Source organism: Drosophila persimilis, unplaced genomic scaffold, assembly GCF_003286085.1.
Source record: "Drosophila persimilis strain 14011-0111.01,24,50 unplaced genomic scaffold, DperRS2 tig00000124-arrow-pilon, whole genome shotgun sequence".
NCBI classification, from domain to species: domain Eukaryota; kingdom Metazoa; phylum Arthropoda; class Insecta; order Diptera; family Drosophilidae; genus Drosophila; species Drosophila persimilis.
In genome coordinates, this window is record NW_020825294.1 from 7,523,658 (window position 1) to 7,537,347 (window position 13,690).

The window sequence follows — 13,690 nt, forward strand, 5'->3', positions numbered from 1 at the left end:
ACAATACAATGGAAATGATAAAGAATTCGAAAAACAGTCCTTTTTCAGTTTGCAAGCATCCAAACTACCATCCTCCTCTGCAGAACAGATCTAATTGGAACGTGCAATTATGTTACCCACTTTGCGGCGCGCCACCGCCACTCCGGCAATGTTAACTGGCTCCACCAAAAGTGTTAAAGGCCATGGCATGGGCGTAGGCCATCACTGCATTCTGCACTGTGTTTTGCCAAGGCATTGGCTAAAAGTTGGCCGTTGACGGCAGCGAAAGAGGGTCATGAAACGCCTGAATGCGCAATGGGGAAAATTCAAATACAAACCGCGTTTGAATGAATGCGTCGAGAGGTGGAGCTTGGTACTGGGATGTGGGAACTAACCGAACAGTTGACAGGGTAAACAAGTGCAATGAGGCACAGAGGAGGCAAAGTGTAGGGGTTGCTGGCTGCTGCTTTTAGATATGTCCTTGGCCTATGCGCCGTGCCTATTGATAAATGCTTCGACACAAGACTATCCCACTCCCTCCTTCTCACACTCTGTTAGTCTTTTCCTCTATCCAGTTAATGTGAACTTATGTTCTGTTCATTTAATGTACTTTGGATGCAACTGTGCATGGATGGCGAACTCCGCCATAACGATGAAAGCTTATGATGCGACTATGGACCGTAGCCCCATCAAATTTGATGCCAACGCTGCGGAATAGAAGACACTTCTCATAGACTTCCGATTCACTCCATGACGGTTGCAATTGAATTACATGGCCCAAGAATCGATTGGCAAAATGTGGTTGCTTTTACCCATCAAATTTTAGTTTTGCAGCTTCACGAAAACACATTTCGAAAACACATAATTTAATGTTGCAGATTCAAAAAAATTGGTGAAATCTAAAATTAAATCATGATAAAAGGATTTCAGTAGTAAATTAAAGACTTTGGGAGCTATAAGACTTTCTCAATTTGTATATACCACGTTTCTTTAAGTTTATGGATTCGAGAGAGAGTATTTATTGATTTCGGAGCTGGTATGTATGAGACGCAATAATCACTCGGTTAAAAATCTTCTTATTGCTGAAAATTGAGGTTGTGTAAAGTTGTGCATAGTCATGGATTGTATTTTCCTGCAAACATCCAAAAGAATCAACGGAAAATCGCTCAACAATAAATAACTCATACGCAGCGTGTGCCAACGGCACTTGAGCAAAATGCGCGAGGCTAATGCAGCCAAGTGGAGCATAAAACATTTGTCTAAGCCATGACTTTTAGGATAAACCAGCAGAGATTTCGCACAAACAACCCCTCCCTGGGAGTGGTATTTCTACCACAGTTCAGTTGGAAATCCTCTGACACTTTCATTCCCTGTTGTACCAGGACCCAGCTCCTCAACTCTAGTGCTGGTGCTAGTGCTGCCTTGGCAACTCATGTGTTATGGCATTCTTTTGTCTTGCGACAGGCCAAATCATACGCTGACACAGCGGGGACACGCTTTTGCATATTTCCCTTTGAGCCGCACCCCATCGGGGGTTGCGTTTTAATAAAGTGAATTCGAATGGTTTTCTACGGGGCAACCTTTTGTCTGGGTTCTTAAGAGGGTATTCCGTAACGCAACGCTAGGATTTCATTCAAGTACTATCCAAATTGCAATTAATTTAGGGGGAATAGAAATGTTGGTAAAATGCCACTGTTAGGGATATGGCAAAGACGAGACAACAAATTGCACAACGTGCACTAACAGCAGCAATTGTTGGTCGTACTTCAATTTCAGAGTGCGGTTTTGCACCAATAACAAAAAGTGTGCAAACAAAAACCGCAACAAAGTAGAGATAAATGGCTGCAAAATCAAAAGAAACGGAAAAGCAATACAAAATACCAATGAAAATTGCATAGAAAATTTGATAAAAGTGGGAGCTAAAAGGAAGACGAGAGTAATATTTTATTGGAGGAGGAATGGACTTCCTGAATGATCTGTAATCTCTTCGTAATTAGTGCTGTTACGATACATTCTGCGGAACTTAAGTTTGACTTTATCAATGGAATATAAGAACACGATTTGAATATAAAAGGAATGATCCATTACTGCTTAGAGGTTTGTATTTTGGACATACACTGAGCCTTTTTTACAGTTTGAGGGGTAAATATTATATTACTGCCCATCTACCATTTATACATTCGAATGGATAGTCACTGGATGCTGCTGCCACCTTTGAACTGCCTATGGTGTTATGATATACCCAGTTGGAATTTTTCGGACTGGCACTAAAGTTAGGGGTCCGCACACACATGAGTTGAAAAGTTTTGAGACTTTGCAACGCTGATTCACGGTATTCATTAGCATGCAAATTTGACAATTAATCAGATTGACGGTGGCAATCCTTTTTTTTCCCCCCGTGCAAACAGCCGCCGTTGTATAATCCGCACAGATACGCACGTATACGTAAGAATATATGCAAAGTTCGTCACACACTCCCACAGAGCTACAGGCAGGATGAAATGTTTGTACTTTGATCGGAACCATATTTGGCTGGCACTACCCAGAAGTATCCAATTTTAAGTATCTTTTATTGCGGCAGTTTCGAAATAATTCCAGTTAAAGCTAAGTGACACACTTGGAAATAAGAGGCAGTCCAGAGACGTCTATACAAAGTTCACATAACCTCGTACTCGAGCGGACACTCAATCTCTCACTGCAGAAATGTGCGCAACTAATAAACTTAAGGAATAATTCCTCAGAGCACCCCATATCAAGCTTGCCGTACCTTTCCCTTCTACCAATATTTATCTGCCCCAGACAGAACATCAAAGGTGAATCAGGAGGACCCAGAGTAGTGGCTGCAATCAACTGCTGTGACATTACCCGGGGTTTGCTCGGAATGGGAAAGGTGAGATGGGCCTGGTATCTCACTCACATATTTACACAGTGTGGCCAAATAGCATCGGCTAGGAGAGGGTAAATAAATGTGGCCACAACTGCAATCCAATAAGGCACAAGGGGCAGATGCGGGACAGACTCTGACCGCAGGCCGCTGCTGGCTCCATTCCTCCATCCATCCATCCATCCATCCATCCATCCATCCATCCATCCATCCATCCATCTAGCCGAACTGTCAGCTGCACTGTCATTCACCGGCCCGGGGCCCCATACTAGAGGTAGGACCCAACTGTTGACATTTCATTGTTTATGGGTCTCGGATCAGCCTTAAAAATATTTGAAGCAAAAAATCATTTAACAAGAGTAGTTTTCATGGGTTGGGGAATCGTTTCTCTGATGTTTTCTCCGCCCATTTCTTTTGTCTTTGTCGCACCCTCGTCGGGGTCCAATGAATTGCTGTAAACACTCGAGGCGCCATTCTGTTGCCATTGCAAATGCTTTCTGCTGCTGCTTCCTGACATTTTGCCTGCAGTGCTTAGACAATGGTTAAACGTCGCCTGTTGTCTGTTTAGGATGCCCTCCTTTTCCCCAGCCATTTGCGGGATCTGCCCTATGGGAATATGCCTTTTTAATAGTCGGCCGATTGCGAGCTGCAGCCTTTTTTAATTCATCTCTCCTGGGGAACTGCGAAAGACTTGTACGCATTGTTAAGGGCCCTCAGCAACCAGACGCATATACTCCCGCACCAGACAAGAGGAATCGGAGAAAAAGTAAGAATGACAGGTGGAGAAGGAGGTTGAACTGAAGCAACGATATGAGGTGGATGCGGAACTGCAGCTGCGGATGGATACTACGACAAAACCCAAACCACGTCCATGACTTTCGGGGCCGCAATTATGGCATCCTTTTGGCTGTCCACCATTGCAGCCCCAAGAGCCGTATCGTGTGTGTGTTTATGTCCAAAGGTAAGCCTCTAGAGACCCAAGGCACAATTGAAATGTCATCTGCCCGCTTGCACTTGCACTTTATGCACTAGCATAAACATATGTAAGCCCAAAATGTATAAGGTCTTTAATAAAAATCTATCCCTAAAGTTGCAATGTCTGTGAATTCCATGGGATGTCTTTCCATTTGCATGAAATGCATAAAACTGTCAAAAGTCTGACATTATGCAAAATTTACGACACTTTGGCAGATTATATTATGGGGCGGACATCAAAATAATTTTCTTTTGTCTATGGATATTTCTCTTTTTAAATTATGCTTATTACTGAACATATTTTATTGGACGCAAAAATGTTGTTTTAATAAATAAATAAAGATAAATATATTACTTTTGATTTCGAATTTAAATGAATTTAAAGTTGATTTTTCCATTACTACAGATTCTATTAATTGCATTTTCATTTAACCCGTTTACAAACTTTTTTTGACTTCTCTGTCGCACTTATTAATTAACTGTACCTCCCCGGTATTCCAGAAATAATTTCATTAGACGATTCCAGGGGGCAGAACTGACAGATCTTTGCCCTATCCTTCCTCAACAAGTGGCCCCATGTGCTTGTCATCAAATGGCGGCGGCACACTAAATTGCTTTTAATTATGCAAAAAAGTCACAAAATAGAACAAAACCGAAAAGAAAACTAAGGAAAACAGTGAAAAGCTCCCCGCTGTGCGCTCTGTATGGCTTCTGCCATACTTCACAACAGGCCGCAGACGGGGCAGACGGATCGGATGGCAAGACCCCCAGGGCAAGCAGTTAAGTTTGGTTTAGGCCCTGGTTCTGGCTCTGTTTTTTTGTCAGGACTGGTCTGGTGTGGAAAGCATCAGACCGGATATGCATTGTCATAAGAGAAGACAGGGGGTTTCGAGGAGCAACAACTTTTCTTTGTTGGATTATGAAAGAATTCGAGACAAAGTTGGTTGTTCTTGCCGTTATTAAATCATTTGTTTCAATTAGCGACTGCAGTTTAGGGAAAAATGTCAGGGAAGGGATTTAATTAGAGATAATCAAAGTGTGAAAAAATAATAAACCAAACAGAAGTAGTTTTGAATCGATGGTATCGAGACTTAGAAACTGAAATAAAAAAATTAAAATCTAATACAATTTCAATTTTAAGGAAATATTTTTCTCAGCTAAGCGGACAGACCTGATTGATACTTAAATGTCTATAATTTCTTAAATATATGTGTGAATGAGTTCCGTCCTAACTTCTCTCGATGTTATTCAGACTCAATAAATATCCGTTTCCCTTTCGTTGCAATTCCTAACATGATTTTCTCATGTTTACTTTAATTTCTGCAGAGGCTGGTCAGAGGCTCATAGTTTCTTACCCTCGTCTGTATGCCAGATGACAGCCGAAACTGTCGAATAGAGAGACAGACAGGCAGGCACGTGCCCCGACATAAATATGTATGTAAAACAAATGCTGGAAATTAAATTGACTGAAATTTTATCGCCGCACTACGTGCAAGGCAGCGAAATGTTTGCAAAATTTGTGAACAATTGACAGAAACAGAGACAAACATTTTTGCTTAAATTTCAGTGTCACTGATTCAAAATATTCCCCAATTTCCACACAACTTTAAGACGAGACACAAATAAGTGTATTTAAGGTTTTCCGAGTACTCGAGTATGCAGTGGTACGACTGGCCCATAAAATGCACTAACGATCTGTAGTCGGATAAAGGATATTCCGACTGTCGAATGGTATTCGGGGGCTCTGGGCTGCCGGCTGTAAACCCACCGAAATTATCGTAAACGAATTTGTATCTCTGGGTAACATGACAACCAGCTAAAATAATAAAATTTCATCTTCCGCTGCCGAGTAAGAAGACTGAATGGCAGCCACCCAACCAACCAGCCAGCGGGCTGCATTTTCCTTTTATGCGGAAATTTCTGGTGCGCCAAAAAGGCAGAGGATGTGATGGCAGGAAGGCAAAAGCCAAAAGTGTTTGGGGGATATACTATATACGTACTAGCACGAATCGAGGGTACGTGCGAGTGTGTGTGAGAGTACTTAGTGCATGTCCATGACTGGAATTATGTTCGCATCAGCAGTTATTTATGCAGCCTAATGCATTTGGCTCAATGCGATTCGAAGATTTATGGCCGCGTGTGTGTGAATTTTGATGCAGCACTGGCTGGCTAATACGAGAAGTAATACCATTGCCAATCCCATTATTATAAGCTTGTAATTTAGCTTAACGTGTTAATAACTGAATGGCAAACCTCCTATCACATAATGCTAATAGGCACGCGCCTTAATAGACAACAAAAATACAAAAGTGGAAACATAATAGGAAAGGATAGTGCAGGGAAGGACAGTGCAGCCCAAGACAGGACGCAAAATGTCTTCACTATACAGCACTGGACACCTCTGACATGATACAAACATCTGATAGCAAAGCCTTAGCAGTGTTCCCTGCACCTGTGACTTCAGCATGAGAAGGAGCCACATCAGCATCAGGGGCGTGAAAGCCAGCCGCTGCAGCTGCAGGTCCTTGTTGCTCAAATGAAGGTGGCACTGAATGTCCACAGGCCATTTCAAAATCCTGAAAGCCTGTGCTTCACAAGAAAGGCAGCTGCCTGCTGCTTCCATCATTATCATCATCATCATCAGAAGCAATGGAGGAAGCAATGAATGGAGGGAGCCTAATGATTGGTTGGGTATTCCTGTATTTGCAGACATTGTATGAGCATTCCGGAATAACCCAGCCAATCAATAAGAAAATTCCATAACTAACAAAGCCTTGTATAGTTTTCAGTTACCTAACTCAAGATTCCAGTCTTATTCCGACCTGCATATCATGATAGTAGCTTACGTTTCCAATTACCACCATGAGCTAGGAGAAAATTCAGTTTGGGAAACCATTTTCCCAGCATTTTCGTGTCATGTCTTTTGGCTGTGAGGTCCCGCTGACCTCGCGGACCTTTGGCTCAGGAAGTACAGAAGAATGTGTCACGTTCAGGGCTCACATGAGTGGGCGGTGTTTTGTGTGGATGCGGTGTCACCTGGCGACAAGGTGTTGGCTTTCATCTGGATTTTAGTTACCGCGCCGAGCCGCAACGAGCTCATCACATGTCTCCTCCACCCGACGGCACTCCACGGTGGCAGATTAGACCGCCAGCACGTAGAGAGGACTTGGCATCCAGCCAGATGCTGCTCCTCCAATCATATGTCAATTACATGCAGATTACCGGGGAATTGTGGCTCCTTTGTTCCGTCTTTTTACTTTGAGCCTAAGGATTATGAGTGCTTTGGAACCTCTGTTTCTCCATCTATCTTTAGTTTGGAATATACATACACATTTGGTCCTGTCAACAAGTCAATTGCTTAGCATAAATTACTCATACGCCTCGTTGAAACGGTCGCATGCTATCATCCTAATTATGCCATGGGGACCACTTTCCACGGGGCTCAATAAAAGCGTATACATTTCTATGTGCAAGATATATAAGGACACCCGTGGAGGCGACCTTCGAAATGACTCAACATTCGTTATTCTTGGATCGATAAAATCTGCTGACATTGTCCCCAACAAACAAAGTGTTTCTGGAATAATGAGAAACAATTTATTAAATTGCACGCATAAATTCTTTCTGGATTTCCATAGTTTCCCTTCGAACTGTACACATCGCTTTCAAAATGTATTCCCATTATCATACAGCGCAAACAGGACTAGCAACAGCCTGCTGTTTAAAAATCATTGGAAAAAAGATCCCCTTGCAATGAAAATACAATCAATGTTCATAGTCGTATAAATTTCACAGAATATAGACAGCAGCAGGTGGCTTAAATGGAGCTGATCCACATCAATATCCGCTAGCGGAAAGATGCAATCATTTTTGCGTTTCCCTTTGTAAGTATTGATAAATATGTGATCGTCTGTCTATGTGTGTGCTCTGCGATACTCGTATATGGGAGATATATTGACATTTTGCACCTCTTTTTTCGTACCTGCACCTGCTGGCTGCCGGCAAATGTAAATAAGCATAAAATCCAATTTTCCTTTAGCTCCCTGCATGTTTGCCAGGCTTCTTTGCGTTTTTCCTGGTTTTTCCATTCTTGGAGTCTTGTCAGTTTTTTTCGGGGGGCGCTGTCAGGACCACTTAAAGATTCGCAATCAACGCCATCAGCAGAAGGCGGCGGGGAGGTAGGCAGGTGATGGCACTGCTCTTTTCATCGGCTCTACGTTCATTCGGCCTGACAGCCGAAAGCTCACCGAAATTTACCCAATTTCGGTCGCACCATCACGTGTGCTGGTTGGCTTCAACCTTAAAGCGGATGTGGCACATTGCGTAAGGGTTTATGATTGGGACACGACAAATGGGGTCCAACTGCAGACTTTTGCGGCTAATCTGAATAACATAATCAGTTGTGTCGGGCAAAACAAAAACCAGCACAGAACTGACCACCACTCGCATATGTTACACATTTCAAACATCATTTACATATTTGTTTTGACAAAAAAAGGGTTCCAAGAAAGTTGGTAAGCTCGTTTGAGAACAGCTGTGAAAAAATGATACGAAAATATCCGTGAATCTTGAAACTTAATTTTAAAACAAGTTTCAGTGGATAAAATAGTGGTTTCAAAAAGCTAAATGTATATATGTTTATTACCCTCCTGAAAATAAATATTTAGATGGCATATTTTCAAGCTTCCATTGCTGAATTTCGATTAGCCTAAAACTGATAATAAACTAAACTTCTGTTGAGGCTGTTGCTGCTTGTCAACCGGCAGCAGCAGTAGGTACAATTCTATCGGATCTGCTAGAGTTGAACGAATGCCGGCGAAAATTTAACTGCGTGAAAAACAAAAGATAACTGGGGGGACTCGAACAAAAGCAAGCCACCTTTTTTGGTTGTTGCCAGTCAAGGACACTTTCGCCTGTCAAAGTTTATCAGTTCTACTCAAATTATTATGATGGCAATACGGCTGTCAGCCCTCGAGTCCGCCCAGCAAATAACGGCTTGTCCTTGAACAGAGTAGGGAAATGGGGACCAAACGAAAATGAGGACATGGAAATACGTGACTCTATGGTTAACCTTTTGGACACCCTTACAGACCCATTGTTTCTATTACAAGTGGAAATAAGATTTGTAATTAATGTGTATACAAAATAATCTTCAATAAGCTTTCGATTTTTTTCGTAGAAAAAGTTTAAATGAGAGCTACGTAAATGTATGAAATTGTTTAGAAAAATAATCGTCTGTTCCAAGTTTCTGGCAGATAGTTATGGTAATAAAGATTTCAATGCTGATCAGAAAAGCATACTCGTACACACTGTAAAGAATCAGCAAACATCGTCTCATAATCGTCATCAAATATTCTCTGAAAGGGTGTTTCAAAAGGGGGCGTATATAAATTTGCTGTTTCCTCTTCCGCGCTTATCTTCGTATTTGGTTCAATATGGTTCGGGTGTTAGGTTTATGGTCAATTTTAGATTTTCCTTTACTCAGTTTTGGCTTTCTTATTGTTTTTTCTTCTCTTTCACCCTCGCAGTGTTTTCTTTTGCATTTTTTCCCATTTTCCGTCTGATTTTATCCGCTGTGCAAACAACTTGTTTGCTTTCGTCTTGCACCGCCTTTGTTGCAGTTTTATTGGTTGAATTTAAAATCAATTGGGGTTTGTATTTTTGGCATTTCACATCAAATTTCACATCCCCGTACCAGTACGATTTTACTGAGTTCACTGATTCACTCCTTTTGTTACCTTTCAAAATCCTAATTTATACTTGCTTAATTATATACTCGTATCACAGCAGATTGATGATAGCTGATAATTTAAGCTTATTTTTTTCTAGGTTAAGCTTTTTTTGGGTTTGTAAATTTGCAAATGGGTAGCATTTGTCTCTATGGCTATAAATAAGCATCGGTGATTGCGGCTGCCCTACCTATGCGGTAAAAATTAAACAAATTAAATTTTAAAATAATATTAAAAAATTTAATGGTATGCTCATGGGAAGAAATTACCTACAAAAGGATTCGCAAACATATAAAGGGACCTGTTGCCACCTTAAAAGATTAAAGAACCAGCTTTAATTTGTTTTAATTTTCCCTATAAGTAAATATCCATTTTTATAGATCGCTTAAGCAAAATCCCTTCATACTGAAGGTTGCAAATATGCAAATAAAGACGGTTAATTTTAGATGGGGATGGCCCCCACTCAGAGCTAGGTGTCGGAAACATACTATAAAGTTCAATAAACGTAACGATGCCTGATTTTATGGGTCTGGGGATATGGATTGTGGCATTTATGAGGGTATAGTATAATTTATGCGTGCTCTTATACCCCTTTAGCATTCCTGTAAACACGTCTTTGGGCGTTTTGTGTGGTTCCTATAGCCTTTTGCTAGGCGAAACGTTCTTGTGCTGAATGCGTATTCCGCGCACACAATTCAAAAAGTAAATCGCACGTGGCATAAATTCTGGGGCGAAAATAACAGCGTGGTACTCAACAAACTTAGCGCCAAGTGGTAGGCGTAAAGGATTCCTTGGCAGACCATTAAATTCCTTTAAAATCAAGGCTCTACTTTATAGTCAGTATTATTTTTCATCTATTTTAAAAACACATGACAAACTATTGTACACTTTAAAAGTGTGAACAAATTAAGTAAGAGTTGGCAAAAAATAACATAAATATCTATGGATAGTTGAAAAGAACTATCTATGGGTTGAAATTAAATAACTAAGTTCTTAAAGTTCCAACTTTAATCTCTGAGACTCTGTGGATATATATCTTTAAATATAACTTAGATATAACTGTTAGTCACTCAAATTGCTCAACATTCTATGGAGCTGGTCACGCAGCATAAATTAAATCAATTAGTGCGAGACAGGAAGAGCTGCACAGTGTTTCATTGGGCCCAAATTTGTAAATGTCTGGCTGACAATATTCTGGTGGTATCTGTGGCCAGGGCCAAGAGGTCGATAAATTGAGTCGGGCATTTGACATGTCTGAGCAGTTGCCTGTCGTTGCCCGTCCAATCAAAACATTATGCCAGAGGATTACGATTCAATGATGAGCTATTTCCCTTGGCTAAGCGCAGTGTGCTTTGTTGTTGGAGAGTAAGCTCAAATATTACTTTGTTGGGGTGGATGTTCCGATATTCAAAGACCTTATTATTATTATTTATTTAAACAAATTCCCCAATCTGTAAGCGAGTAAGCTAGAGCTAGAAATGGCCAAGTGGCTATTATGTGGAACAAGGAACATGGTGGCACTTAACAGCTCACAAGTCACAGACATAAGCTGTCACCTGGACGAATATGAGAATCCCGGCTCATCAATGCACCGGTTTGGCCAGGACTCGCCATTCTGGTGCAGCCATTAGGGCCACAGCCAGCAGCCTAGAGATGTTCTGGTGAATGCAAACTGTGCTGTAAGCACACATTTCAAATGTGGACAGTATTCTGCTTTCACATGCATTCTTATGTATATATATCGTAAGTGTATATTCCATTCTTATCTTTTCCGGCAATTCGATTCGATTTCCATGGTCCCTGTGTGACGTAAGTAATTTTATTGCTGCCTTTTGACTGCTCACAAAGGCACTTCCCGTACCGTACCCGTTCCCTGCCCTCAAAATGCTTGTCGATTGCATTTTCCATTTAAAAGCTGAACACTGAACCGAGCCAATTTACCCTTACGCAAAAGTTTTTCTCTCCCAATGCAAATCGGAGTTGTGGCAGTTTCATTTTCCTTAGATCTACATAGATAGGCATTTCATTTGACTCGAGGCCAATACTGGCAGCAATTGAATTTCGAGCCAATTGAGCCTTTGATGGAAGTATGAGGCACAGCATGTAAAGTATTTTGGGTGGTTTGTTTACAAGTACTTATATGACTTATGTCATTCATATCCTTTTTGGGGCGGTTGCATTTCCTGCTGCGGTCAAAATCTAATTGAAATCATCCGCTTTCCATGGCTTTAAGGTGTGTCCGAGCCACTACGGTTTTTGTTCAACAGCAAGAGAGCATTGTGTATGTACACAATTAATCAAACAGCAGCCAAACAACGAGATGACAAAAAACCAGAAATATTAAATTATTCATACGCAATTTTGACCAAAATGTGTGGCATAAAACCACAAACAGCCGTCGCCCAATATAATGTTGATAAATTTAAATGTTGGACATGCGAAACAAATAGGAAAAAATAAATCGCTAGAGCGTTGTGACATCAAAATTGAGTGGCAGCGGCCCTGCTGGCCCTGCTTCCGTTGCTCCGAACGATCTCATTTGGAATCATTGGAATTGGGACATTCTTTGTCCACAGTACCAATCAGCAATTTCGGATGGGCGCGTACTCGAATGCAAGATGAATAAACGAATCGTATGTAAGAGCTCGATGTACTTGTTGGCGTTGTCTGACATTTTCTGTGTGAGTGTCAATTACTTACTGGCGTTTGTTCAACACTTGCGTCTTGTGATTAAAATTCTGCTTAACTATTTCGGATGATTCTTGCATTATGCTTTATAGATAGCTGTTGAAAGGTGAAACAGCATTGATAACATTTTCTTATTGTATATTTAATAGAAATTAAACTTTCAAATATTTTAACAATATTTGTTTTACGAGTTGGGTCGTCAAATACTGTTTGGTGAGTCAAATAATTTACGAATGCTAGTCCCAGCAGCCTTTGTAATATCAAAAGTCAACACTAAAACAATTCACACTTTCATACAAATCGTACAAATTGTTGCAAATGTAATTATATTTCTGTAAATTTAAAATGAACCACATCAGCCCCAACCGCTTTGCATCGGTGCTGCCCCATATAATCGGCATATTGCATTCAGAGCCGCATCAGAGTGAGTAAGCTAAGGGAACAGTCCGAGTGGTATATGGGGAAACTGTAATTGACTACTCCTATTACTCGTAGGCGCCACTGTGGATGATCTGTGCCACGCAGTGGAAGCGTGTGCTCTGATGGATGAGGCCATGATGCGCCACATATGTTCCTTCGACACCCTTACGGACGCCGTGTACTATGGGATGGAGCTGGGCAAGAATATGGGCCTACTTGCCCATTCGAATGGGATAATCCGTATTCCTTTCAAATTGGCCAAACGTAGTCCTGGGGACGAGAACCAACGCCATGTCGAGGTTGAGTACGTGGATCTACGGAGCAGTGTCGAGCAGCGGAAGCTTCCGTGCAACAGCGAGGAGTCTGTGTGCAACGCCTCGGATGAAGAGCTTCAGTTCAGCGACGAGAATGGGGAGCCTTGCTACAGCGTCGATGAGCCTCGCATCCCAGGCCGTGTACTCCGATCGGCAATGAATCCAGTGACGGGAACGGTAAGCCTGCTGATTCAACCCACTGACCATGGACCCACTAACAACCATCCATCGTAGAAGGTGGGTAATTCCAGTACCCATGGGGCCAAACACCCTGGCTAAGATCACTCCAGGACACCGGTGGCAAGGAGTGGCGTCGAAACCATGAAATTAAATCGAAAACAATCCACCAACGATATTTAATTTAATCCCAAAATATATCAGTTCAATCATTGACTTCCCGGTTAAATTGATTTATATTTTTCTCTCTCTCCGTATTATAAAACGTAAGATAAAACTTGATTCGTCCTACAGAAAGTGGACCGTGCCTTAAAAGCGTTGATAAAGGATCAGTTTATTAAATGATTTAAGCTATACAAACTATAGTTAATTGTACAGAATAGGACCATTTACTCATGTAGCTGAAATGAATATAATTTACTACTCAGTACCACTTTAATTTTTGCACATATGTTGTTTATTCACTAAATATGAATCGAATACCAAAGGTAGAGCCCTAAACAATATTCAGTGAAATTGCTTCA

General features: G+C 41.2%; 1 protein-coding gene across 1 annotated transcript; it reads left to right on the plus strand.

Annotated features, from left to right (window-relative positions):
* Window positions 1–12,573: 12,573 nt before the first annotated feature.
* LOC6596329 lies at window positions 12,574–13,395 on the plus strand. Its single transcript, XM_002021431.2, has 3 exons — window positions 12,574–12,679; window positions 12,751–13,166; window positions 13,224–13,395. Exons 1-3 carry the CDS (start codon window positions 12,601–12,603, stop codon window positions 13,266–13,268), a joined length of 540 nt encoding a protein of 179 aa, XP_002021467.2. The 5' UTR covers window positions 12,574–12,600; the 3' UTR covers window positions 13,269–13,395.
* The last annotated feature ends 295 nt before the right edge of the window (window positions 13,396–13,690 follow it).

What these genes read in the sequence shown, in the direction of transcription:
- LOC6596329 (XM_002021431.2), top strand. Translation starts at nt 12,601, where the DNA reads ATGAACCACATCAGCCCCAACCGCTTTGCATCGGTGCTGCCCCATATA. An exon ending in GCATTCAGAGCCGCATCAGA is followed by an intron (nt 12,680 to 12,750) that starts GTGAGTAAGCTA and finishes TATTACTCGTAG; the next exon opens with GCGCCACTGTGGATGATCTG. An exon ending in TGAATCCAGTGACGGGAACG is followed by an intron (nt 13,167 to 13,223) that starts GTAAGCCTGCTG and finishes CATCCATCGTAG; the next exon opens with AAGGTGGGTAATTCCAGTAC.